At 38.1% G+C, this 25,799-nt stretch overlaps 2 protein-coding genes across 4 annotated transcripts in view; both read left to right on the top strand.

Annotated features, from left to right (window-relative positions):
* Nucleotides 1-694: 694 nt before the first annotated feature.
* Nucleotides 695-5,528, top strand: LOC116293658 (uncharacterized). The gene is made up of 7 exons (XM_089033438.1): nt 695-978; nt 1,372-1,845; nt 1,998-2,038; nt 2,567-2,815; nt 3,098-3,307; nt 4,020-4,241; nt 4,924-5,528. The coding sequence occupies exons 1-7, from the start codon at nt 897-899 to the stop codon at nt 5,017-5,019; spliced, it is 1,374 nt and encodes a 457-aa protein (XP_088889564.1). The 5' UTR covers nt 695-896; the 3' UTR covers nt 5,020-5,528.
* A 4,143-nt stretch (nt 5,529-9,671) lies between these two features.
* Nucleotides 9,672-25,799, top strand: part of LOC116308019 (uncharacterized) — a 112,411-nt gene continuing 96,283 nt past the window's right edge. Inside the window, exons 1-22 of one of the 3 annotated variants that reach the window (XM_089032207.1) lie at nt 9,672-9,757; nt 9,835-10,049; nt 11,842-11,903; nt 14,580-14,669; nt 15,349-15,426; nt 16,324-16,416; nt 17,483-17,577; nt 17,744-17,824; nt 17,943-18,058; nt 18,519-18,628; nt 19,381-19,500; nt 20,029-20,124; nt 21,127-21,195; nt 21,753-21,817; nt 21,938-21,980; nt 22,122-22,172; nt 22,597-22,671; nt 22,881-22,969; nt 23,560-23,861; nt 24,290-24,483; nt 25,043-25,171; nt 25,707-25,769. In XM_089032207.1, the coding sequence (XP_088888333.1) occupies nt 9,953-10,049; nt 11,842-11,903; nt 14,580-14,669; nt 15,349-15,426; nt 16,324-16,416; nt 17,483-17,577; nt 17,744-17,824; nt 17,943-18,058; nt 18,519-18,628; nt 19,381-19,500; nt 20,029-20,124; nt 21,127-21,195; nt 21,753-21,817; nt 21,938-21,980; nt 22,122-22,172; nt 22,597-22,671; nt 22,881-22,969; nt 23,560-23,861; nt 24,290-24,483; nt 25,043-25,171; nt 25,707-25,769 (2,118 nt within the window). In that variant the 5' untranslated portion in view covers nt 9,672-9,757; nt 9,835-9,952. Of the gene's footprint in view, nt 9,758-9,834; nt 10,050-10,914; nt 11,366-11,841; nt 11,904-14,574; nt 14,670-15,348; nt 15,427-16,323; nt 16,417-17,482; nt 17,578-17,743; nt 17,825-17,942; nt 18,059-18,518; nt 18,629-19,380; nt 19,501-20,028; nt 20,125-21,126; nt 21,196-21,752; nt 21,818-21,937; nt 21,981-22,121; nt 22,173-22,596; nt 22,672-22,880; nt 22,970-23,559; nt 23,862-24,289; nt 24,484-25,042; nt 25,172-25,706; nt 25,770-25,799 lie in introns of those variants that run through there. The other 2 variants (XM_089032208.1, XM_089032209.1) reach the window with 2 other exon arrangements.

Here is a 25,799-nt window from a genome sequence, read left to right as displayed (position 1 = left end):
TATGAATTTGGTGCAAGCTGATTGGCTGGAAATTTCTAAAAAGCTGAACGCAATGTTGCAGCCATGTTCACACGATGAAATTTTTTGCTCGCAATGTTGCAAGATTAGAGCGCGATTCAACTTCAGATTTGTTGCACTCATTCAATGTTGCGTACAACAAGTGTCAGGGGTAGACTCTGCAACAGTCCTGCATATTGCATGCAATGTTGCGTGGGGAACAAGTTTCAGAGGTAGATAAGTTGCAACAGTCTTTTTGCGTGCAATGTTGCACCATGTGTCCACACTTTATTAACTTGCTGCTCCTGAACGTATTTTCAAGACACTGACTTTATTCTTTTAATAAGGGTTCGCATTAATTGGACTTCGCTGTTGCGCTTTATTTGCCTCAGAACATGTGCTTATACTTGTATCTTTCTCCTTTTTTTCATGTTGAACTCGTGGCAAAGTTAGATAAATAAAGTAAATAAAAAATAAGAATTCAAATGGCCACTGCAACTCGACAGACCACGGCTGAAGAAGTCTAGGATTCCTTCCAAAACCAATAGTTCACACTTATCTTCCCCCAGAAAAGCAGGATAAAAGGAAATAAAAGTCAAAGCCGTTATCATATTTTTCAAACCAAAACCCAAAGGAAAAATATTACTTTTTAAAAATTTCGAAAGCATTGTAGCAGCCTTATTCAGAGCTTGGGATACCTGTGGACTGGAGCACGCGATGATTTCGCGCCTCCGCGCGCAGTCAATTGTGACGCACAATTACGTCACAAAAAGATATGGCTATGTGCAAAGGTTGTCTTCTTACCCTTTCGTTATGTTTCCGTTAATACTCCAGTTTGATGTTTGAAAAAAAAGGGTTTCTTGAGAAGTTGTTGTGCAAAATTGCCGCAATTTTCGAGGATGTGGTCTGAAAAATACAATCCTTTGGTTTGCTTTGATGCTTTATATTCAACTTCTGAAGGACAAAGCCTGGAAAACTTAGGTAAAATTTATTTCTATATAATATTTTCTATGTCGGGACCTTTTTACCTTGGGCGTAATGCTTTCCCTTTTTGAAACCACGTGTCATTCTCTTCGTAATAAGATCATTTATTTGAGTGGTATCGTGCATATATATTCTTGCGTATTCTCGTGTGCAACTGTAAACCAAGAAAGGATACTCTAGGGAATGGCACGTGGTCTGTAATGGAAAATATTACGCGCTCGAAGTAAAGTGGTCTATTTTCTCCATGGGCTTTTAGTAAGAGCTACCATGGGTGGATTTGGCGGGAACTTTCAAGGCGCCAAACTCGATCTTGAGGGCACTCTTTAGGAGTCTTGCTATGACATTGTTTTAATATTTAGTTTGATATTTCATCTTTATTGTCTTTTTCAGAAAACCTCGAGTGTTGTAGTGGATCCCGGATCGCGTTACCGGGGGGAGGATACATTGATCTTCCTGGAATCGAGTCCTCTACGGAAGAGCTGGAAAGCATGTTTCCTTCTAAGAGGTCTCAAACAACGGAGCAACTTGGTTCTATTAGTGGGTCCCGGATCGCCTTGCCGGGAGGTGGATACATCGATCTTCCAGGAGTGGAGTCCCCCCCGGTACAGGACGAGCATATGAATCCTTCCGACATGCTCAATCATGATAGTGGATCAAGGATTGAGCTACCGGGGGGTGGATTCATTGATCTTCCAGGAGTGGAGTCCCCCCCGGAACAGGACGAGCATATGTATTCTTCAGACAATTTCTATAATAATAGTGGATCAAGAATTGAGTTACCGGGGGGTGGATTCATCAATCTTCCTGGCTTAGAGAGCCCCTCTGTACAGGATGAGCAGACGTTTTCCTCAGATGTATTTCAAGGTAATACCTTGCATAGTAATAACGCATTGTGTTATAATCCATGATTAAGTTAAATGTCCACCGTAGATCGCGTAAGAGCGGTTTTCCTATGATTAACAAACGCACAGCATTGTCTACATATTCACAACATTTACTCGTCCAATTTCTTGTAGATTATGGTCTACTGGAGGAAAGTAGAGCTGTCTCTCATCAGGTATTTATCTAGACAATGTTGGAGTCAAGGGTGACACGCTTAGCAGCAGTGCACTCGCCTCTAACCTCTGTAGTCCCGGCATGCCATCTGAGTAGAGTTTGTTGGGTCTCTTCCTTGATACGAGAGTTTTTCTGGATCGGATTGTTCTCCTTCAGTAAAAGCCTAATACGCTAAATTTCATTACGATCTGTGGCTATAGCTGTGCGATGACAAATCAATCTAAAGATCGTTTGAGGATTCGGTTAATTATGATTGATCTCCATAAGCCAAGTAAAATGAAGACTTGACTTCGTTTGAATCTCAAGGCTTGAGCAAATCGAAAAAACTTTACTTACAGCGTGTAATAATACTATCAAAGTAAAATCATAATAAAGTCACTTTGGCGGATCTAGGGGGTGACTGTTACCTAGAAAATCATCATATAGTGTCGTTTTTTAGGTTTTACCTAATCCTTTATTCCTATTATTTTTAACCCCCCCCCCCCCCTCCCCAAACGGTCCTTACTTCACCTTATTTTGTTATCACCAGGAACAGGTTACAAATCTCTTTACCACCCTCCAATCACTGGAAATCAAGCTTGGCCAAAAAGATCAAATCATTGTCCAACAAGAACGCGAGAACATGCGACTTCGGGAACACTTGGACAGATTCATGCAGATAGTCGCGGACAGAAACTTAGAGCTGAATAATGTTCGATTCGAGGCTTCGGGGATGATTCGAGACCTACGTGCGCGGGGCACACGGCTTGAAAGACGAAATAAGTGTCTCCTCGAAGAGGCAAGTAACTAAAGGTCAAATGACATCATGACATCAAAGAAGACCGCCTTATTATCCATTGTTGAATTAGGTTCGGCTCATGTGAAGTTCGACGTTTGACCTGAGTTTGTAACTGAACATTAAGTCTTATTTGCTAAGGGTTCATAAAGAGAAAGCACTCGAATCGCAAGAACGATTGCTTGGCTACAATAATTTGTAATTAAAGCTACATCTGAGTTCCTTAACTTCCCTTGGAATAAGGTAATATGATTGACATGAAAGTCACTACTTTTAAATCCCCAGATGGACAAGAAGAACGCTACTATCGCTTCTTTGATTTCTGAGGCATGTTCAGTTCCCCTGCTCAGACGATTGTTGGAAAGAGGAAGAAATGAGCGAAAAAATCTCCTAGAAAAACTCCATGCAATGGAAAAATCCGCCCAAGATTTGATGACAAAAAACAGCGTATTGGAACATGAGTTGACTGTCATTCCCAAAGAGATAATGTCTAAGGTACGTTCAAAAGATCAATTTAGAGTGATTACGGCGCAAAAACGTTAATTCTTATCCATTCGCGTCGTCTCAAAAATGTCAACCCTGATATAAATGCGCGCACACTAGACATAATAACCTCGCTTCATAATAGTGTGGCCGCGTTGTCTCTCTGCCAAAGTTTTCTGACACCCTTTACAAACGGGGTTGACACTGAATTGGTGTGTGGCCGATTTGACTTGGCCAAAGTTTTCTAGTCAACATAACAAACAGGGATTGACAGTCTGCTTTCACGATGTAGACACATTCACAGATATCCTTTTAAATAATGGACAGTCCAGGAAATCCATGTTTACGAATCATACTAACACGAAATTGGTCAGTTAGGGACTTCTAGCTAAATAAATAGTTACCTAGAGAAGAAGTAACTCAAACACAACCAGGCTTTCTATATAATGGAGTATTGCTGAAATTATCTACCCTTACTAGTGTACTATTCATTCTCTAAAGATATAAAGCCCCCATTTGATTCTTCTTTGAAGGGTTTGAGAATTGGGATCGTCTCCCTTGTATTTATCATCACTCGCTTCTAGTGATGCGACTAAACCCCTTGCATCACGTCGGAATGCAGCTGAATTTGGAGGACATAAGAATAGAATTCCACTTCTCATGAAATTGAAATTCTTCGTCACATGCAAGGGGTCTATTGTTGACTTTCAAATTGTTTTCGCAGTCGGATTCCAAAACCTTTACCCAAGCAGAAGTACACACCCAAGGAACGTGTCGGACGTCTAATGAGCCACCAAGGGCTAACATTGCTGATCAAGGCTGCACAAATACCGTCAGTGAGCAAAAGACTTGCTCATCGAGCAAAGAAGACGATCCCGAGCAGATTTTAGTTTTACAGAGTCAGTCCGTACCAGCATCTAAAAACAATGAGAACTTGTTGAAAAAGGTATTGATAATAAAAGAAGTGTGCGACATTTAGGCTGATGCGCACGGTCTAGACTGAATAGACCACGGCATGCTGTCGGGTGTCTGATGCGCACGGTCTAGCCTGACTAGACCAAGGCATGTTGTCGGGTGTCTGATGCGCACGGTCTAGACTGAATAGACCACGGCATGTTGTTGGGTGTCTGATGCGCACGGTCTAGACTGACTAGACCACGGCATGCTGTCGGGTGTCTGATGCGCACGGTCTAGACTGACTAGACCACGGCATGTTGTTGGGTGTCTGATGCGCACGGTCTAGATTGAATAGACCACGGCATGTTGTTGGGTGTCTGATGCGCACGGTCTAGACTGAATAGACCACGGCATGTTGTCGGGTGTCTGATGCGCACGGTCTAGACTGAATAGACCAAGGCATGTTGTCGGGTGTCTGATGCGCACGGTCTAGACTGAATAGACCACGGCATGTTGTCGGGTGTCTGATGCGCACGGTCTAGACTGAATAGACCACGGCATGTTGTTGGGTGTCTGATGCGCACGGTCTAGACTGACTAGACCACGGCATGTTGTCGGGTGTCTGATGCGCACGGTCTAGATTGAATAGACCAAGGCCCATGCACATGACCAACTTTTAGCTAGTGTCCTCATTACATCTAACTTACCAGAGCATTTTCTCCTTCCTTGAGGCTAAGAAAGTCTTAACCCTGGCAAAATGGCGTCGAAATGAAGCTTCAAAACAACAAAACCAACTCAACCCTGACTCTTTGAAGAGAATGAATTAACGATTCTCATAAATATTAAGTTCAAGGACACATTTTGAGGCGCTGTATATATTTATTTTGTTATTGACGTTTTTTGGTATTCAATGAAGAAGAAATTAAAAAGTATTGTAGGCTGATTATTTCTCTTATATATGTCTAATGTTAAGTATAATAATGCTAATAGAATTTAGTCTATACCTACTAATGGTATATCACAAATCCTGCACTCTGATTGGCTGAGCCACTGCCCACTAGTGGTCTAGTAGTGATAACGATTCACTGTGTTTGACCAGTGAACCGATGTATGGAAAATGGTGAATAGAAAAACAAACTAGCATGATACGATTTTAAAAAGATCAAAGTCTAAAAAGAGGGGAACTGAACACTTTTAAATATAAGGAGATCAAGCTTGCTTGGTTTTATTTCACGAGTACTTGAAAAGTAACGAGATTAGACCAAGTATATAACACGAACCGCTTGACAAGACAGGCCCTCTTCTGAAATATTATTGAATAAACCGCCTAAACTCATTTATCAGTCTTTTGCTCAAATGGTTGTAGCGCTGCCCTAGCTTTCGCTGCCTCTGCATTTTATCTTCCAAGGGTACAGGGTTGAGGTTGGAAGCGACTAACCATAACAGACTGAACAAATACGGTATGCATGTTATTTTCTTGATAAGTAGCTTTCTACAAGCTTATCAATCATCAGTCGTGACCCCAAGGTTAATTGCCAGATAAGTGAAGGAGTATTGCTATGAATGCTCAAATGTCTTATTATGTTTAAATAACCTTTGTGCGGATCGTGTAAAGATCGTGTCATGAGAAAAGCCAGCTTTGTCGGTGTTCAACGCGGCCTCTTAGCATCACCATTAGCATAATTTGCATTTCTAATACGCCTTTTTATATGAGATATTATATTACGGTGCCGCTTAGGTTTTAGGACACTTGAGATAGACGATCGACCCTGGCCAAACATTTTATTTTGGGCTACCTGCGACAACCGAAGACTATCCAACATGGCGGCGATGACGTCATTATACTGAATTGTTGTACTAAGTCGTTATGGTTTAGGGTTTTTTGTCTATCAACTCTGTCTTTGCAAGACTTTATCACTGGAAGGCAGATTTTGATGTAAATCTTTCTCAAATTACCACAGGAATTCCAATACCGGCCATGCAGTTTCGAGTTCTCTGTTACTTATGTCATGTGTTCCAGTGAAGCTCCGTGAAATTTCATTAGTGTTTGTATCGAATTTTTGCATTCTTTACTTTATCGTTGGTATATTTGAATGCTCTGAACGTTGAAGCTAATCCCGAGTAAATGAGTCTGTAATCAAGGAACACAGCTTTGTCCAAGAATATCGTCCTGAATTTTACTACATACTTCTAAGCATGAAAATAACGTCACGCGAAGTATTATGGCGTCTTAGTAAATCCAGCTAATGCTCAGACTACTGGCAAAGAAAAGTAGAAAAAAAAAAAAAAAAAAAAAAAAAAAAAGGAAAAAGGAATGCTTGCGTAACAAAAATCAAAAACAGGAAGCTTGGTTTTCCTATGTCCTATGCCATACGAGTTATTTTTAGAGTTTGACAATCCACAAATAAACAAGGATCCAAATCGAAACAAAACATTCAGTGCAACATGTTTAACAAAAGATCATTATTGTAGTAATTCTTCACGGAAAACGCTTTTCTCTTGCTTCCTTTCAAGAGATTTCAACTTGTCATTCTTGCTTCAGCTTGGCTTCCGGCTCCAGCTTTCCTTCTGCAGTTCTTGTCAGACCGGGAATGATTATCTTATCTTCTTTACCAATCCTTGAAGCGCATTTCAAATAAACCAAATATAGTGCCAAAAATCTTTGATTTGATGCATTCAATAGGGACAGTGCAATAATGCTGGGAATGAAGTTCTGAGCGATTTCTCTTCCAATATTAAACGTGACTGATATAAGCCAGATAGAGCCAATGCATCACAAGCTACCACTGAACAAACATTCTTTAAGTAACCGTAAATAATACGACAAGAAAAATAAAATACTGATAGGAGCTTCAATTAGCGGTAATTCCTTAAAAGAACCGTAAAAATGAATGATTTAGCTGCGTAGGGGGAGGGGCGCGCGCACGCGTTGTGGGTTTTGGCGGGAAATTTCCTGCAAAACCCTTTTTTGAGTGTTTTCTGTTATCCATACTTGGATCAATATAATTTTTAGAATTTTATTTAAAGATATAATAGAATATATAAAGGCTTTACTTTTAGGAGTGCGCGTTCGTCTCTCCCTTCAGCGATAGACGACTTTATTTACCAAGGGTTGCACTATTATGATAGCTATAAAGCTAATAAACTTGTGGCCCCCTCAGGGCTGAGCAGATAAAATCCTTCTGAAGCTGAGAGAAATACAAAACCTCTAAACACAATATAATCAGGTTGGCACCATGTGCCATTTCTGAGAAAATGTTCAATGAAATTCAAATTTCCAAGAACTGAAATAACACAGGAAGCCCAATCATTAATTTCGTTGGTATTCAGATCGTACTAAGGATTGTGATTCAGGAAAAAAAGTTTTAGCTTTTCACCATTAATAAACAGACTATGAATTCTGTTTTTGAGGACTTAGTAGGGGAAGGGATAGGAAATATTTGATTAGGAGTACCAAATCGAGTTACACTGGGTAGTCTGGGTAGCCTGTGTTGAGGGAGGCGTGGCTGGTGGTCACAGCCTTCTAGGAGTCTGTCTAGGGTCTAGAGCACGCAAAAACTATACTGATTTTACATGGTTTATTCTTACTCATTGGGAGTGTTTAATATAAAACCTTGGAACCATAGTCATCGTGTTGACCAAGTAGAATTAAACTCTAAATGTAAGATTTGCATTGATTGACACCTGTAATTGTATACGACGCTTGCATAATAAAACACAAATACACCACACTAAATTATACACTTACGTTTCTTCTCATACCTATTTAGGTATCATTATTAAACAATCCTCCGTTTCGACTCATTGAACTGGCATTCTAGAGAGCATTTTGAGTTACATAGATAATTATGGGGTTTTATGAATGAGAAGTATGTAAGTGATCATGAGCTAAAGTGTTCGTGAAGTTATTTCCGACAACGTCGGTCATTTGGTTGATAACATTGCTGATATTAGCCCAATGCCAAACCTGGCTTAGCTATAGACCGGCTGAAAACCTGGCATGTTTACTGGGCGAGGCGTGCTAAAAATAAAAATGATCTATCTACACAAACGCTTAATTTTAATAAAACTAAATCAAAGGTCAAATTTGATGTCTGGAAAGATTAGTTCCGAGTAAAACCAATATCTTTATGGCTTTGTGTTTTGGCGATAAATCGTTGTGTTGAAAATTGGCTTTTTATTAAATTCTTAATTTCTTGCAGCCCATTAAACTTCGATAAGTGTCCTTAAGATATTTAACGAATTATTACATTTTTTTCTCCTTTATAAACTATTAACTTCATTTTAGAGAGCGCGGAAGGAAAAAAATAAATGGGAAGAGGAATAGTTTTTCAAATAAAACGGCACAGCTAAAGACGTTGTGTGATTCTAGCTTTCGATTTATGCGTGATGAAGTTTAACTATTGTAATTTAGGAAATATTGAGTCATTTCTCATTATTTTTGAAATGTCTTTTCATTTGGTTTGAGGAGTACTCGGAAGTGTGAAACTCGGGGGAGGTTCTAGCTCTTTCTGTTGTACAATTTAGGCTTTATGGTCACTGGTGATGACGCACCGTTTGAAACATCTTTGAGGCGTGGTCTTTTATTAATGAGACAGACGTACGGATTTGTTTTTATGGAGTTTGGTATCTTATTTATCGAAGACCTTAGATTTACAGCTGTAAATCTTTGAACTGATACAAGAAGTGAGAAATTTTCGAGTTTGAAACACGTGGTCTAGTTTAGTATGCCTTAGAATCCCGTGTATCGTTAGTAACACTTGAATGTGTATTGCGTTACAGCTGTATGTGTAAATACTTGAGGGTATTGCGTTACATATTGGGATGTTATTGTTATGTGAAAGTGGGATAAATATTGAAGAAATTAGCGGATAAAGTCGTAAACAGTTAAAATACATCGAAAAAGAGGTTAGAAAAAGCAACAAGCGAAAATGAAAGTCAAAAAGACGAAAAAGTACAAAATGAAATCAATGATAAGAATTCTCTTTTTATATATGTTCTATTATCATCACCATAGTTACACAAGGCACAAAAAAGCTAAAAAGAAAATTAAAAGAAAAAAACCTAAAGGAGTATCAGAAATATAAATTTGAAGCATTTCCCCGTATCATTGACACATAGAATAGGATAAGAGCCAAATCTAGATATTTATTACCGTATATTTTCGAAGGTCATTCAACGCGTCGAGAAATCAAAAATCACGCAAGGTTGTTGCAGTGTTCTTAAACACGGCAAACCAAAATAAAATACCTTGCTAAGTTTTTTAAATGAGCATTTTTAAAAGAATTCATGATCTGAACGCCCTAAGAGTTCTGTTACCGATCTTATTGGAGGCATTTTCTCGCGCAGTCACGCGAAACCTTACTCATTGATGGGGTAACTTTCTGTAAATACCTCTTGGCTCAGCCAATCACCAAGCTGATATTTCTGGACTATATATTAATATTCATAACGCTTCTCACTAAATTATGGTCGAACGATTCGATCAGGAAGACCATTCCACGTAGGTCTAGTACTTAGAAGTCGACTGGGATTTGAATGGTGAAAGATCAGCCCAAAATTAAGGTATGCAAGCGAATCGTCTGTAAAAGGAGCTTGTATTCGTGTTGATCATGTTCGGATTGTGGTTTTAAACTTGACAGGTCTGAGAAAACTCCCTCTCCATCGGCACAACGTGGCTCGCAAGTCAACCAAGTCTAAAGTTTTCGGTCGTTCGTTAGGTGAGGTTGTTTCTAATGGAGTTAAGCGTTAGCTACAACCATGTCTAGACCTTCTACGCCGTTAGGAAGAGCTCGAAGTCGCTCTGGAACGAGAAGTCCTGCCACTATAGCTGATCGGGCTGTCCATAAAATAGCCGGTAAGTCCTTCCAATGAACGTCTACTCGTTAGTTTTAAACACAAAAGCAAAATGTACGAATATTAAGGGAACAAGGAAAGGTTGAATAAAATCGAGGCCAAAGGATAGTATCATATTTTAGTACCTAAACAATTCCGTGAGCTGTGAAAGTCAATAATCTTTGTCACTGGCATCTCCTCTGGATGTTTTGAAGTCATTTTTGCCACCTGTCTGATTGATCTTGTTGAACGTAAAGCTAAATTCATCGAGCTTTGAGGAGTACAACTTGAGCAGTTCAGCTCTCGCAGACAGGAAGTGCCACAAAAAATCGCTGAATGAAAAATATCTTGATCCACAGCACCATAACATCTTAATAAGAAACACATTTTGTAATCAAGGAATTATAGCAGTAAACTTAACTACTATTCCAACACTTTAGGTTAGCTTATGTAAATTTTCAGTTTTTTGGACAACTTGAATGAACTTGATCGTGCCGGTAATACGATTTTCTATAATTTTGCTCATCGTATAAAGATCTTATTTAATTTTTGTATTTGATTTCTATAAAACCATCTTTCGTCAAATAGAGGTTATCTTCAATGCTGAGTCTCACGACATCTTGGAAAAATTCGGAGTAAGTTACTCGATCATAAACCAGTTCCAAAATCATTCAATCTTCATGCTTTCGATACGCATGGAATATATATCAATGAACAAATTGTTTGTACAACAAACTATCTTGTTAGCAAAAATGCTCAATCACTTTAATTGAATGGGAAGTATTTTAAAGCTGAGATTTAAAACGGAAGAGGCTTGGAGTTTCTGTGACTTTAAAAGGTGTGGAGGCCACTAAATACGTATCTTGCCTCTCAAATTTCAAAGATATATGCGAACCCCAGTCATCGGCTTCACGGACTGTGCTTTTACCCTATGGCAAGTCTAGATCCATGTGCCAATAATTCACTCAATTCTTGCATATCATTTTAGTCGGTATTCTCTGGAGTAGAGTGGGTCGATTATACCCATGCTTTGAGAACATCAGCGTGATTGGAATACAGAAAGGGAGACTTCTATGTGCAAATTGCTGGACCTCCGTGCGAATCTAACTCAGTCTGCAATTTTATTTGGGAGTCACGAACTGTCGGCCATTAATAATAACTTTGCAAGTCGGATCTAAGAATGCCTAGACACGCCAGCCAGACAGCTTAATCTAGCTCAGCAAGACTTTGAAAAACACAAAATGGCGGAGTTCGCTCGCAAGGAGGGAATTTTGGAAGAGGCGTATGAAGACGACGAAGAAGCACAGCGAATGGTCGAGTTGAGACACAACCTACCAGGTTGGAGAATCGGAGCTTACTATTCACACTCGTCTCATTCAAAGTTCTTGTTATTCTAAAACCATCAAATGAGGGCTGTTGTTGTGTTATAAATATTTTATTGTGTTTATTAGACCTGTTTAAAAACTATTCTCAAGTCAGTTTATGGTTCTAATGCAGTCTAATGTCTAGATTTTGTCTCACTTTATAGTCTCCACTGATAACAGAACGACAAGAACAAAACTCTGCTACTGACTTTGCAAAGTTTTTCATTCATAATGCAGTCAAAGTCTTAGCTTTCTGCACAACTATTTTGCTAAAACTTCTTTCTCCATGTATTGAAGTTTCAAGGGCGATATTTACTTATGCTTCAAAATTGACTGACAAAATCTAGCGAAGGATTCAATAACCTCTTTATTCTGTGCTCATATTTTTGGAGAATATCGTTGTCATGAATTTAGTAAGAGCTAAGAGCTGCCTTCGTTCATTTTGTGCAGATCATCGAGATGCTGTGCAGAAGAAGACGTTCACCAAATGGGTTAACAACAGACTACTGAAGGTAAGAGTTTACTCAAAAATACAAAATGTCCTCCAACGTCCTTAACTTGAATTCATGTATGCTTCACGGATAAGATTTGAGACAAAACTCCAGTATATATTTATACCAACTAAACAAGTTAGAACAATATGTGTTCAATATTAGCATCCTAAATTTACGTCTTGGATATAAAGAAAGTATTCAAAAACGTGTGCTGGTATTGTCAACTATTTAGTTAAGTACATAGTGAGATTTCTACAACAAACTATTGAAAATTTTAATTTAATTTTTCAAAATTTTCAAGTACAGACGGACTTTTAGTTCAATTAAGTATATTATATCTTTAACAGACCTCCGAATTACCAAGCTTACTTATTTATTTATTTTATTTTTCCATGCGAAAAGTTATGTTATATTTGCTATACCTAGCACTGAAATGGCTTCCCTTATAAGCTTTGTAAACAGCAGTTTCGAACGTCTTTTGACAAATGTTATTTTTCGAAACCCTGAATTAATTTTCAGCGAGTAATTACCGTCATTATTTACTTAGAAGCAGAAAATATCAGTCATTTAGCACCTACTTTACCTCGCTTCAGACAATACTCAATAATTTTACTTTGTTCTGCGAATGTATTTTCGCCAAAAAAAGTCGACAAATTAGTCTAGTCCGTTTGGAATATTCTTGAGGAAAAATGTTGATGGCAGGAAGATGTTGTTTACTGTTGCATTTTGAAATACATACCAGGTTGATAAGCCTGGTAAAGTAAACAATATCTGGAAAAATAGAAAATTTTATGAAGTATTTGGTAAATATTCTCTCAAAATGAAGGAACAAGTTGTAAAAATAATGGTTTGCAAAGAATGGTTATAAAATTTGATACTTATTTAGTAAAAATTATTTCAAAATGTACGAACAAATTGTAAAAATGGTTTTTCTCTTTAGTGGAAATTAGGAATATGTGATGTCACATAAAAAATAAAGTACCCTTGCTTTTGTGTTTAGTTACTGTACAAAAGCAGTAAACATGACATTAACTTGAGTGTTTTCCCCTACTTCCCTAACAGAAGGATTAAGTATAATAAGCTATATAACCAAAGGTTTAGACAATATTTGTATATTTAAAATCTACCTTTTTATCTCAGCTGGGGCTGTTTTTTTTTTGTCTGCTCTGTCTGGTAGTTTACTAGGATCAAAGGATTCAATTGTATGGATAATTTATGAAGTTTATAAAGTTTCTAAAGGTTTTTAAAGTTGAATAGAATAAATTACCATTCCTGTACAATGAATTTTGACTTTGTACTGTAAGCCAAAAAAGAAATTACACAATTTCACCAGCGATTTTACTTCTTCTTAAAACAAAAATATTCCACATGCTGAATATACCACAATGCTTGAAAGGGTTTTTTTGATATCAACCAGAGTATTATCCATGCCTCATAGAATAATGCACTAAAATTTTCTTATCAATAGCCAAAAAAGTATAATTCCAATAGATATTATCACAGGCTTTTGTGTCTCCCTTTTACAGGTTAATCTTCGTAGCCTTTGAAAACAATAGATAAATTAATTCTTTAAAAACAAGGCTCTCCATATAAATGAAGAATGGCAGTAGAAAAGGTGCTGCTATTAGACGCTTTGAGATTTATTTGGGAGTGTATTATATCATAGATTTATCTTTTGAATTTGAGACTTCCATGTGCAGTAATCACTATAGCAACATAGATTTCTGTTTCCTATCTTATCCTTTGTCTAAAAGAATTAATCCTATGCTTTGGGAACTTTTGTAATTTAACCATGAAAACTATAAAATTCTTATCAGATATTTTGTATTTTGAAAATAAAATGTTTTTCCATCAAATAAAATGTTCCAAGAAAAATGATAAAAAGATAATTTTATGAAGAATTCAGTGTTTATATCACTTAGCTTGATTCAAAGCATTTTTTCCATTAGCTCCCACTGAATGCCTTTGTTTTTGACCAAGCTCTTTTAGTGCATTATAACAAAGTAGAATACTCAATTCTAAAAGAATAATAATAGTGTTTCAGATGTCTTGCAACACCTTTAAACATTTATTTTTTGATAGACCTCTACCTTTTAGCTTGGGGAGAATGTTTTCCAATTTAAGTTCAGGTGTCTTTCCTTAGAGTATTATTTCTTTGTTTAATGGTTGGCTGGCTGTCATGAAAAATGCTGTGAGAAATTAGCATTTAACTGGTGTCGTTGCTACATCTTGTTTTAGCTTTTAATTCAAGAAGTAAAGTTAATTTCAACTCTATTCAAGAGACCTATTCCAAGCTTTCTTACCAGTCACTGCATTTTGAGTTAAATTATAGTACATTTGAAACTCATGCAATCGTATTATTTCTCCCCCTTCAAGCTTTAGTACCTTGGTGAGAGGACTGTCTATATTTTGTACAGCATCTTTGTATACATCATATTTATGGAGAAAAAATTATTCAGCTTGTCTCTGTGAAAGCAAGCGAACTTAAAAAATCTGAGCCCCAGTGCCCCCTCCTCTACACTAGTGACCAAGTTCTGACTTGATGCTGTTCTGACTTGATGCTGTTCTGACTTGATGCTGTTCTGACTTGCCTTGCTGTCACTGTGACATGCTGATTAATTTCATCTTCTATCATAATAAGCAAAATTATTCTACACTTGACGTTCTATATTTATGTCTTTTCCTTTTTTGCAGAGACGCATAAGAATCCTTGATTTGTACGAAGAACTTCGAGATGGAGAAAATTTGCTCCAGTTGCTGGAAGTTCTTTGTGGTGTTCAGTTGGTACGTTGATCAATATATCCTTGATTCCTTGAGAATTCTTATGTTCATTGGCATAATAATAAAATTATTGGCTTAAATGATAATCTAGCCCAAGCTTTTGCCAGTCTACGACATCCTCAGGGACTAAATTGCCTTATTTCACTATGACGTCACTGCTTGTTTATGTGGGGGATAGAATCGCCAAATCCTATAGAAAATTCAACAAAATTTGCTCCTAGCGAAACAGTTTAATCTGAAATGGCCTGGTTTTCAGATATAATATGTGTTAATATGTACTAAAAAAATTTTCTGAGAGTTTGCTGGCTATTCTACTTCTCTTCGTGGATTGATACGGGTTTTAATTTGCGTTGAATTGACCCCCTCCGACAACCATGATGACGTCATAGTGAAATAGTGAAGTGGTGGGCCGCTGTCAGGTTGTGGAGTAATAGTTGGTGGCAGCTCAAACGAAGCCTCAATAATCAACCTAAAAGATGCATGAAATTTATCCATTCCACATCCCAACCCCACTCCCCAACCCCATCCAGAATTTCCAATTTCCTCTGCCATGGGTTATGGATATTTTCTGGAACTCCACATTTTCTTTGAGATGTATGTTTAACATATTTTTGTTGTTTTATTAATTTTATATCATGAAATAATATCAATAAATTATTCCTTTCCATTATTCTTGTTACAGCCTCGAGAAAGAGGGCAGTTAAGATTTCATATGTTACAAAATGTTCAGACTGCTTTGGAATTTCTTGAGAGCAGAAATGTAAGTATTATTTGCTGTAAGTCATTGGATAATGGTATCAGGGCTTTACCTAAACATTTCATGAGTATAGACTGTGTGAGAACTAAATTTACCTGGGTAGTGGATTGCATGACAGCCATGACAGGAAGCTGGATTGTGTGACAACCATATGTTTCACAAGATAGTGTACTGTGACACCCACGAGGAACTAACCCACTTTTCCATTAGATTCATGGGGATATTTCTCAGCAAGACATCTCTTTAACACATGCTTGGATCTCATTACAAATTATTGAATAAAAATTATCGAGAGTAGAAGGCTACGAAGCCATATGTTAAACAGCAGGTAGCATTATAGGAAATTAATTAGGAGGAGGATGGCTTTAAATAATACTCAATATAATGGTCATTAATAATATATGTACCACATGAATGTACACACATATACATATTTGACAAATAAAACCACTTTTTCTGTGCTCAGTGCAGTAATGAAGCACAAAGCACACAGGAAGAAAAAAGCACAAAAAAAGTGTGAAGAAAAGCATAAGCTATATGCGAGTAATTCTCACACTTCTTGAGTGTTTTTGGCACTTGCTAAGTGCTTTATTACGTAATGGAGCACGGAAGAAAGCTGTTTTTATTTGTTCTATTATGTAGAAAGAAAAATGGGTTATGTTTTATATACTGTTTTCTTACAATATAATAATAAGATATTTAAATGAATCCTTCAGAAGTTAATTTCTCATCAAACCTCCCACTTATATTTTCTTTTTTTTCTCCTTCGTTAATATTTCCCATTTCATTACCTGTTACCCATTTATGTGTTGTAATGTTTGTCTTCCCATTGTTGTATTTCTCTTTTCCCGTTTCTCCATTTTTGTCCTTAATTTTCCATTTTCATTTCTCTTTCATCAGATAAAGTTGGTGAACATTCGCAGTGATGATATAGTTGATGGTAATACAAAGCTAACCCTAGGATTGGTTTGGATAATCATTCTTCATTTCCAGGTAAATCTGAAGTTAAAATGCAGTGCAAATTACATGTTGATTGACTCAAAAATAAACTTCGAATTTTATTGATCCCTGAAAAAACACATGGACTGATCAAAGACAGCGCACAGCTAACTCACAGATTAAACCCTGAAACAACCTCTGGGCTGATCAAAGACAGGGCACAGCTAACTCACAGATTAAACCCTGAAACAACCTCTGGGCTGATCAAAGACAGGGCACAGCTAACTCACAGATTAAACCCTGAAACAACCTCTGGACTGATCAAAGACAGCGCACAGCTAACTCACAGATTAAACCCTGAAACAACCTCTGGGCTGATCAAAGACAGGGCACAGCTAACTCACAGATTAAACCCTGAAACAACCTCTGGGCTGATCAAAGACAGGGCACAGCTAACTCACAGATTAAACCCTGAAACAACCTCTGGGCTGATCAAAGACAGGGCACAGCTATCTCATAGATTAAACCCTGAAACAACCTCTGGGCTGATCAAAGACAGGGCACAGCTATCTCATAGATTAAACCCTGAAACAACCTCTGGACTGATCAAAGACAAGCACAGTTTACTCACAGATTAAACCCTGGAACAACCTCTGGACTGATCTAAGACGGGCATAGATAACTAACAGATTAAACCCTGAAACAACCTCTTGGCTGATCAAGTTAATGTCATGGTGAACTCACAGATAGAACACTTAAAAACCTTTGGACTGATTAAAATCATGGCATCGATAACTCACAGATAGAATTGGAATTTTGCATGTTAGGTTTTGCAGTGGGAGGCAACTAGAGGAAAACCCTTGAATCAAGGGAAAGACCTAACAATCTTAATTCACATGTCCGTGATGCCGAGACCAGAAATTGAACCCACAAGCCAGATCTCCAATTATTTGACCAAAGAAAGCCTTCTGTCTTATGGCTGCATCCAGAATGCTTTTGGTGTTGTCTGCTCTCGTTCTGTTCATGACCTGTTTGGGTTTTCAAGTTTTAGCATTAAAGTTAATATAAACTTATTATGACTAAGAAATAAATATTTAACTAATATTTGTATTTATTACAGATATCTGATCTGGATGTTGAAGTGGCTGGTAAGAAGGTCGAAGAGTTGACTCCAAAAGATGCTCTCTTGGTGTGGGCACAAAAAGTCACACAGGGGTAGGTATATTTAATACCTTGGCACATCGATAAAATAGACCTATAGTAACAGTTTTAACAGGGGAGGGGAGGGGGAAGGCCCCTTTGTTAATCTAAGGACATTATTTAAGTGTCAACTTAGCAGAATGAGTACAAATGATCATCCCCATTTGTTTATATCTTATAGATATCCTAAAGTGGAAATTAAAGACTTTAGTTCGTCTTGGAGAGATGGTTTTGCATTTAATGCGATAATCCACAGATACAGGTACCAATTTTTGCTTTTAACGTTTGCAAATCTCCTAGAATTATGCAACGTTAATCATTATTAAAATAAAGACTATATCTTTTAGACTGTTACTGAACCGTTTTTTTTTTCTTCTCAGGCCAGATCTAGTGGATTTTTCCAAGTTAAATAAGACCTCTCCCGAGGCTAACGTTGAGTATGCATTCCATGTCGCCGAGAAAGAGCTTCATCTTCCCCGTTTGCTCGATGTCGAAGGTAACGTCACGCTCTTTAATAAATGGTGTAAGGACTGGTGTAAGGCGATTTTTGCAGCGATTTGAGGTGCGATTTATGCAGCGATTTTGGTCATGGTCAAGAATGGTAAAGGATAAACCTTTAGAGTTTTATTCTGGACACCAAGATTAACTGGACAAATGTCTCTTTAGAAGCATAAAAGAAACATAATATTTTCAAAAATCGCCGCAAAAATCGCCCTCGTCAACGGGCCATAAAATGACTGAAAAATGACTGCGCATGGCACGGTCATGGCTTGGATGAACGATCATTTTTCAAACAATCGCAGCGCGCTAGATTAAGCTTGCGTCGCATCAAAATGTTCGGACACGGTAAGGTAAGACATGTCTGTATCATGAGTAAATCTGCTCTGTAGATGAATATCTGACACACCTCTCCTATGTATACAGTAGTCATGAGTTTTTCCCTTCTATGAAAACAGACTTGGTATTATCTGAACATCCTGATGAGAAGTCCATTCTGACGTACGTTGCTTCGTTGTACGAAGTGTTCCCCAAAACGCCGTCAGTCCAGGAATCTCTGCACGATAGTGTAAGTAGCAAAACTCCATTCAAACGTGTTCCTTTTTTTACTTCTATTCATGGTCTTTTCGTCAATCATAAATATGCTTGTGTATGGCTCCAACCTTTTACCTATGCACAGCTAAGCATAGGATCAGCTTCGTCTGCGCATGCACATAATAGAAGGTATAGACTGATGGGAGGAGGGAGCGAACTGGGACCGACCCATGGAATCAGTCTAATAATAAGGCAGGTTAAAGCATCGCGTTCTTAGCATCCGCAGACGCAACAATTTTTTTTTTGTATTTCACGTTACGTTTTGGAGCCTTCTCACCAAAGAAAAATATTCTTGTTTATTATATATCTACTATGAGGAGATGTTTTTTCATTTTTATCGCTCCTTGCATACCATGGCCCTTTTTTGTGCGCTCATCAGTATGTCTAAATAAAGTTTTCGTGAACACATTTATTTCATGCGCGCATCCCATGCACTTAACGTTATAGTTCCTGTATTGGTGTGGGTAATATGCTCGCATCTATACGCGTATTGTTACTTTTTCTTGCGCGTCAGTATATCAGTGCGCATATCGATATTTGTGATGAAATATTTCCATGAACACACCTTAGTTCATGCGCGCTTTGCACACGCTTTACGTTTTAGGCTTATTTCTTCTTCTGTGCTTGTTTTTCTTTCTGTGCGCGCCTCGGAAAAAAAAAACATATTGTAGTTATTGCCTTTCTCTTTAAAAGAATAACATCGTATTATGTTATTATCTTTTTAAGGAAAAGCAGCTGAAGTACGAAGAATATTGCAGCTACGCTAAGATGTTGACTGACCAGATTATCCAAGTTACCATCCGACTAGAAAGACAGCAAATCCCCAGAACAATACATGGTATTAAGGTACGAAATTACGAAATGCCATTTATATCTAGTATTAAGAATATGCATAGGTATTGTCTGCCCCAGGCACAGCTAAAGAAACCAAACCTGACCCTACTTACCCTACTTACTGGTATAGTTTGGATTTTGGGGGAGGGAGGGGGGGGGGGGGGGTGCGAGAAGCGAGAAACAGGTTTGTGTTATCATCGGTAAAGACTGTGTCAGCAGATAGTAGAACAGTGTCTCAGGTGTGATATACATTTAGCAAGACAGAGGACACACACAAGACACTGAAACACATCAAACAAATATACATGGGTTTCTCTGTGAGTCAAGAGTGTCATGTTTTCAACAGTTTCTCTTAATGAATAGCTTGCGTGTTTTCTTTGGAATTAAAGTATTTTGTGCTGTCGACAGTTTTTCCTTAGTAGTTATTTTTTTATTTTTTTTACATTTTTTTATGTCAATATTTTTGGGGAGCAGTGTTAGTTAATTCTCTGAATGGACTGGAAGTCGGATCTCTAATATTTTAAAGCATTTTTTCTTTAGGAACTGATATTGGATTTCAATCGTTATCGCATCACTGAATACCCTGACATGGTCACGCTACGACACTCTGTTAAAATGCTTCACAAAGATCTTCAGGTACGTGCGCATTTTTCTCCTATTCTTCCATTACCTTACCTTACCTTGAAAGTGTTTTCATCTTACTTCCTCTACGTATGAAGAAAATTTCTTTCTACCCATTCTCTTTCTTCCGTTTATTTGTTGTCCCCCCCACCCCTAAGATAAATATTTCAAATTCTCATTTCTTTTTGCCCCAGCCTTGAGGAGTTTAGCGTGTTGTATGTTCTCTTACCACGATATGCCGTCAACAATTGGACAAAGTGTTGTGTACCAACGTGGTGTAGAGTGGGTACATAACTTTTGAAAGTCATTTATCAGCTCGCGTGCGGCCCACGTGGGCCACGCGTGCGGCGTCACGTCGCGTTGTGTTTACTAAGACAGTCTTTTGTATTCGTCTCTCTGTCCTTAAAGGGGGGGGGGGGGGGGGTATGCTTGCTTTTTCAAATGTTGATCGTTTTAAAAGTAACGCTTAATCACAAGGACAGCTGTTCGAAAGAAATAATTTTAACCAATCCAAACTGGCGTTTAAATTTGCGTCGAAGTCACGTGATTTTTCAGTTATTAAGTCTAGCAATGTGTTCTATAATATACTTTTGGGTAATAAATGGGATACGATGTTATAAAATTTCTCTCGAAGTTGATAAATACCCACCCTTGAAGAACTAGCATTCACCAGTTTGTGAATATATTTGAATAATTACACTCCACTGTGAAATAAGACACCTGCAGTTTAATGCACTCATTTGAAGTTTATTCTATTTAACTGTCAAAATCGTAATACAATGAAGCCCACAAGCTAAATTATTTTTGACATTAGCGACTAAACTCGATTCATCATGTATTTATTTTTTATTGGAATAAAATGTAAAAAAATAGATTATTAGTAATTTTATCTTAAGTAAATTACAAAATATAAATTACTTAAGTAAATTACTGAATAAGCACCTTTTTAACGATCTCTTTATATATTTTTGTAAATATTTTTAAAATGTAAAAGTTTTTTTTCCACTGACTTTTCAGGCACTTTATGGTCCAATGACAACATGGCTCGACTTCCCCAAAGATTGTAGCCCTCGAGAACTCGCAGTGGTGTGTATGCCTTTATTTTATTTATTGTGTGTGTTTTTATCGTTTTATTTCGGCGAAAGAAGGTTTGTGAATATTATGTTTGAGTGGGAGCAGTACGTTACTGTGACTCTGATTGGGCAGTGTTCTTTTCTCGCCCTCTGATTGGTTTAAATTGGGAAACCATTTGACAGTTATATAGCTCAGTAATTTTTCCCATTCATAGAAATTAGCTGAAATAAATAATAAATAATCATTAATTTTCCCGTATGCTTTTGCAAAAACTTATTTCCACTCAAACTAACGATTTTACCCAAAAACTCTCCCTAACAAATACAGACAACTTGGACCAACGCCACTTGTACGAATTTAAATTTTAGATAAACGTTAACTTCCAGACAATCTATTAAACTTCACATTAAGATTGATAGCATTCTTTATTTGTTTGAAACCAATATTGTACTTGAACTATATCCTCTCTTTCGTTTGGAGGGCAAATTTATCTTGATATGAATAATACCCGAAACTATACAAGCCAAGCATCGAAAAGCTGCTAAATTTTTCGTTTATTTTTTCTAAAGCTTTGGACAAAACTAGTCGAAATACAAGATAGCTACAACAAGTCTTTGAGAATTGAACTTACAAGGTTGGTTATAAAATCAATTCTTTATCGAATAACTAGATATTTAGCTGCTTAACTGAATGACATTGGTAGAAATTCAATCCGGAATTCAGGTTATCTATGAAATTTTGTGTTTTTCTTCAGGTTGGAACAAATGTCTCAAGTAGCCGAAAAAATTCATAAAGAGGTGAGAACTTGTTTGGTATAGAAACCTTTTATTCCAGCTTTTTATTTAAGTTTCTTTTGATGCAAAAGTAATTGTAAATCATTGGAAAATTCTATAGGAATTAAGAGTTAAAATATCTTTGAATTTCCGCGTTGTTTTCAGGCGATGTTGGTCGACGCTTCGCTCGATGACATCGAGGATCGAATCAAGGCGGTATGTCAAACATTTACTTTTTGAGTGAAGCCCAAAGCAATCCCTAGTATTCGTGTTTCTTGAGGGTTTTATAACTTTCTTTTAATTTCTTTGTGTAATGGTAAATGGTGTCAGAAGGTAGGGCTGTTTTGAAGAGAGCGTTTTGGTTCGCCGACAGACTGAATGATCTTTTTGACTTTTTAATGGTCGGTTTGTTACTTTTTCTGTCTGACGCTGTCGTTTTTAAAATATCTGTTCTTTTATTGTCGTGCGGCCTTTGTTTGTCTTTATCTTTCCTTTTTCCTTATTTTCCTTCCGTATACTTGAGTCTGTCGGTTCGCCCGTCTGTCAGTCAGTCCGACAGTCTGAGTGAGGCAGTCAGTCTTTCTGTTTGTCTGTCTGTGCGGTCCCTACATTTATTTCCTCTAATGAATTTCCATTGCAGGAAGAAAAAAATCGTGACAAAATCGATGTTGCTACACGACGAAAACACTTCATGAACATTGAAAAATCCTTGATGGTAAGAAAACCTACCGTCTTTAGCTCATCTATTGAAAGTACAGGAACATGTAGATTGTTCAGGAGATTCTCAAAGTTTTGCTGTCTGTCGGAAAGGAGGGTTCGGGGCTTGAAAGGGTATAGTAAGTCATCAGCTTCTAGATGGGTGAGCAGGTACGTGTTATCATTCAGGGATCCCATCATTCAATTTTTGCGCAATCTTTGTTTCAGATGTTCGAGAGTAGCATCAAGCACATGATATCAGGTTCGGAGCTGCTTGTCACTGGTCATTATTCAAGGGCTACTGAACTGAAAAACAGGTATTTATAAGAAATAATAAAGCTACGGTTAAGCCACTCTAATGGAAATGCTTGTGCAAACCATTGTTCGGCTCGTAAGCTCAGTACCCGAGCTTAAAGAATGGCTTTCCTAAGCATTGAGCGATTTCACAATTTCGAATAGTTGGTGTAGTTTTCCCCACCAACATTTGTCATGTCATTAATTCGATGCGCTAAAGGATGAGCAACATTTCCAAGGCGTCTGAGATCAATGCCTGGTAAGGATTTATTAAGCTGTTCAGTGGAGCAACAGCAAGTAGAGTCGTGTGACAGTGTAACGGCAGGCGACACGGTTACGGTACGAAAGTGACGATATCGTTCGAACCAATCACAGCGCGATGGATCACTATTCATCCAATCAAAATGCATGGACACGGCACCGTCTACGGTCACGTAGCAGCGACTCCGTGCTAAGAGTTTTCCGCAGTCATAAAAATTATATTTTCTCAGTTTTGTTTGCGTCTTGACTTCGTGTGAGATTCCCCTCCCCACGAAAAAATTCCTAAGGTTATTGTAAAGGGGACCGCAATGGTAGGAAAATTCTTACGATTGCTTTCATATTTTTTCAACAGAGTACAGAACATCAATATTCGTTGGAAAAACATCAAGATTCAGTTAGAACGACTGGCATCTGAGATGAGCTACTATGACACAGTATCCACTTCAGAAGCAAAGAAAATGAAGCTTGAACGTCCCATCGAACCAGACGTAGCAGATGCCGCTGAGGCAGGTCCATCCCCCATGGACGAAGACATATTGAGGTCCACTAAAATCATTAAAATCACTAAAAGAACGTACAAGACGGCGTCTGGAGAACCTATTGAATCAAGTACTACGGTGTCTAGGGTGACGTCTGACGAGAACATCCCTCAAGGTACAACAGATAACCCTTATACTTTGTTGAACGACATCAAAACAAGAATAGACCGATCCTGGCTATGAGTGTCCACCCAAAGAAAAAAAAAAATCATTTATCGATATTGGGTAGTTTTCTCAAGGGAATAAAATTTTCAGCTATCGGTGTCTTTCCATGTCGCACATCAAAAAACAAAAAAACAAAAAAACAAAAAAAACCACACATTTTAGCTTTTCCTACAGCAACAGGTCCTTCCTATGACCGCTCCGCGAGTACAGGCAGCCCAACAAAAGCGGAGCGGTCAGGCTAGGAGAGGTCAGCGTCTGGACTACAGTAACTGGGGAGGTAGAACAATGAATGCGGGATCGGCGTATAGTCTTTTTCTCATTCGGTAAAATACTGATGATAGTAACCGTGGTTTCCTTACCTCCGTTTATATCTTATAGAACGAATAAGTCGAACGTTCGTGACGTCATCCGAGTCTCTCCCCTCCTCCATGTCATGGGACTCTGGCATATCTCCTGGCGCCTCCCCCCAAAGGCGCAAGGCAATACGCTTACAGTTTGGACTGGAGAAAGGAGAACCTGGCAGCAAGGCTGACATTCTAGATGCCATGTTACTATGGGTCAGAGAGAGAAAGGTACTTGTAGTTTTTAGAGTAGACTGCATGACTGCGCATGACTGTGAAAAACGGAGTGCCGTGTCGTGTAATTTCATAAATTTGTCACTCAAATGCCTAAAGATAACCGCCGGGAGTGAGAAAGAGAACCAACCAACTCAGCTGACTTGGAACCACTGGGAATCGAACCCCGGACCTATATACCAAAGTGAAGAAGCCAAGGCGGCGTAGCGGTGAGAGTGCTCGCCTGTCACCAAGGCGAGTCGGATTCGAGTTCCGCTATACTCGGTGTCGCTTGAGTAGAGTTGTTTTTTGGTTCTCTCCTGTGCTTCTCTGGGTTCTCCGGTTTTCTTTCCTCTACAAAAATCAACTTCTAAACTGTACTTGACTTTGAATTGGCATAAAAATAAAGAATGAATCTCCATATCCAATCACAATACTAATTCATCCCACAACCGTTCGTTTTGCGCGCGCAAAAAATCCGCTGATATTTGCGTCTTTCTTGTTTATATGAGCTTTGAATAGTTGTCTAGTTGTATTGTCATCGAACTCGAAAGAACCATTTTCTCCTTTCCCGTAGAACTCGATGGAAAAGGCTGGTTATGGCTTGGATTTGCCTTCATCTGAAAAATGTCTTCAGGAACACTACGGACAGCATGATATGATTATTGCTTTTGATGAGGAGTTGGCACGAGTCAAGAAATTCCAGGTACGTCGCGCATGTAATTCATAGTTCCCACTCAGACAATAGCGAACCAATCAACGTTGCAGCCGCTTTCCCAGTGGAATTAAAATCTTGTCCCACAAGCAACTACACAGTATCTGTTTTAAAGAGTACTACAAGGAGTACGATTTTCTTTCATTTTCAAAGGACAGTAACAAATTGAAACAATTTATGCGCGAGCAGAGTGTATAAATTCCGATATGTTCTAATTAATTTGTCAAGCTTTTGGGACATGGTAACGTTAACTAAGGGGAGTCGAAACCATGAACAAGCCAAGTATAATGGTCTTTTATCTTCGCGAGCGGAAACACGAAGAGGCGAGTAAAGATAAGCGTAGATTCAGAACAATTTCTCTGGACCACTTTATGGAGCCTCCTATTTCAATTTTCTTTGGATTTCAAGAGTGCGCACTGTTTTATTATTATTTTCTTACGCAAAAGTGGGTGCAGATCTGTCGCGCGCAGACTACTATATTTACTACTACGAGGCTTAGACCATAGCACTTCTGTTTTCCCCATAGGATGAGGACATAACATTGAAGCCAAAGATTATCCAACTGAATGAAGAATATGTTGTACTTGTGGTAAGTATACTAGACTGATATAGTGACGAG

This window comes from Actinia tenebrosa, unplaced genomic scaffold, assembly GCF_029948245.1.
Source record: "Actinia tenebrosa isolate PJP-AT-01 unplaced genomic scaffold, QUT_ActTen_1.0 PGA_scaffold1__47_contigs__length_23844297, whole genome shotgun sequence".
Lineage (NCBI taxonomy): Eukaryota > Metazoa > Cnidaria > Anthozoa > Actiniaria > Actiniidae > Actinia > Actinia tenebrosa.
This window is presented reverse-complemented; position numbering and strand designations above follow the sequence as displayed.

Coding starts and splice junctions, on each gene's coding strand:
- LOC116293658 (XM_089033438.1), top strand. CDS start 897: ATGTGGTCTGAAAAATACAATCCTTTGGTTTGCTTTGATGCTTTATAT. Junction 1,846..1,997: donor TTCCTCAGATGTATTTCAAG/GTAATACCTTGC, acceptor AATTTCTTGTAG/ATTATGGTCTACTGGAGGAA. Junction 2,816..3,097: donor ATAAGTGTCTCCTCGAAGAG/GCAAGTAACTAA, acceptor TTAAATCCCCAG/ATGGACAAGAAGAACGCTAC.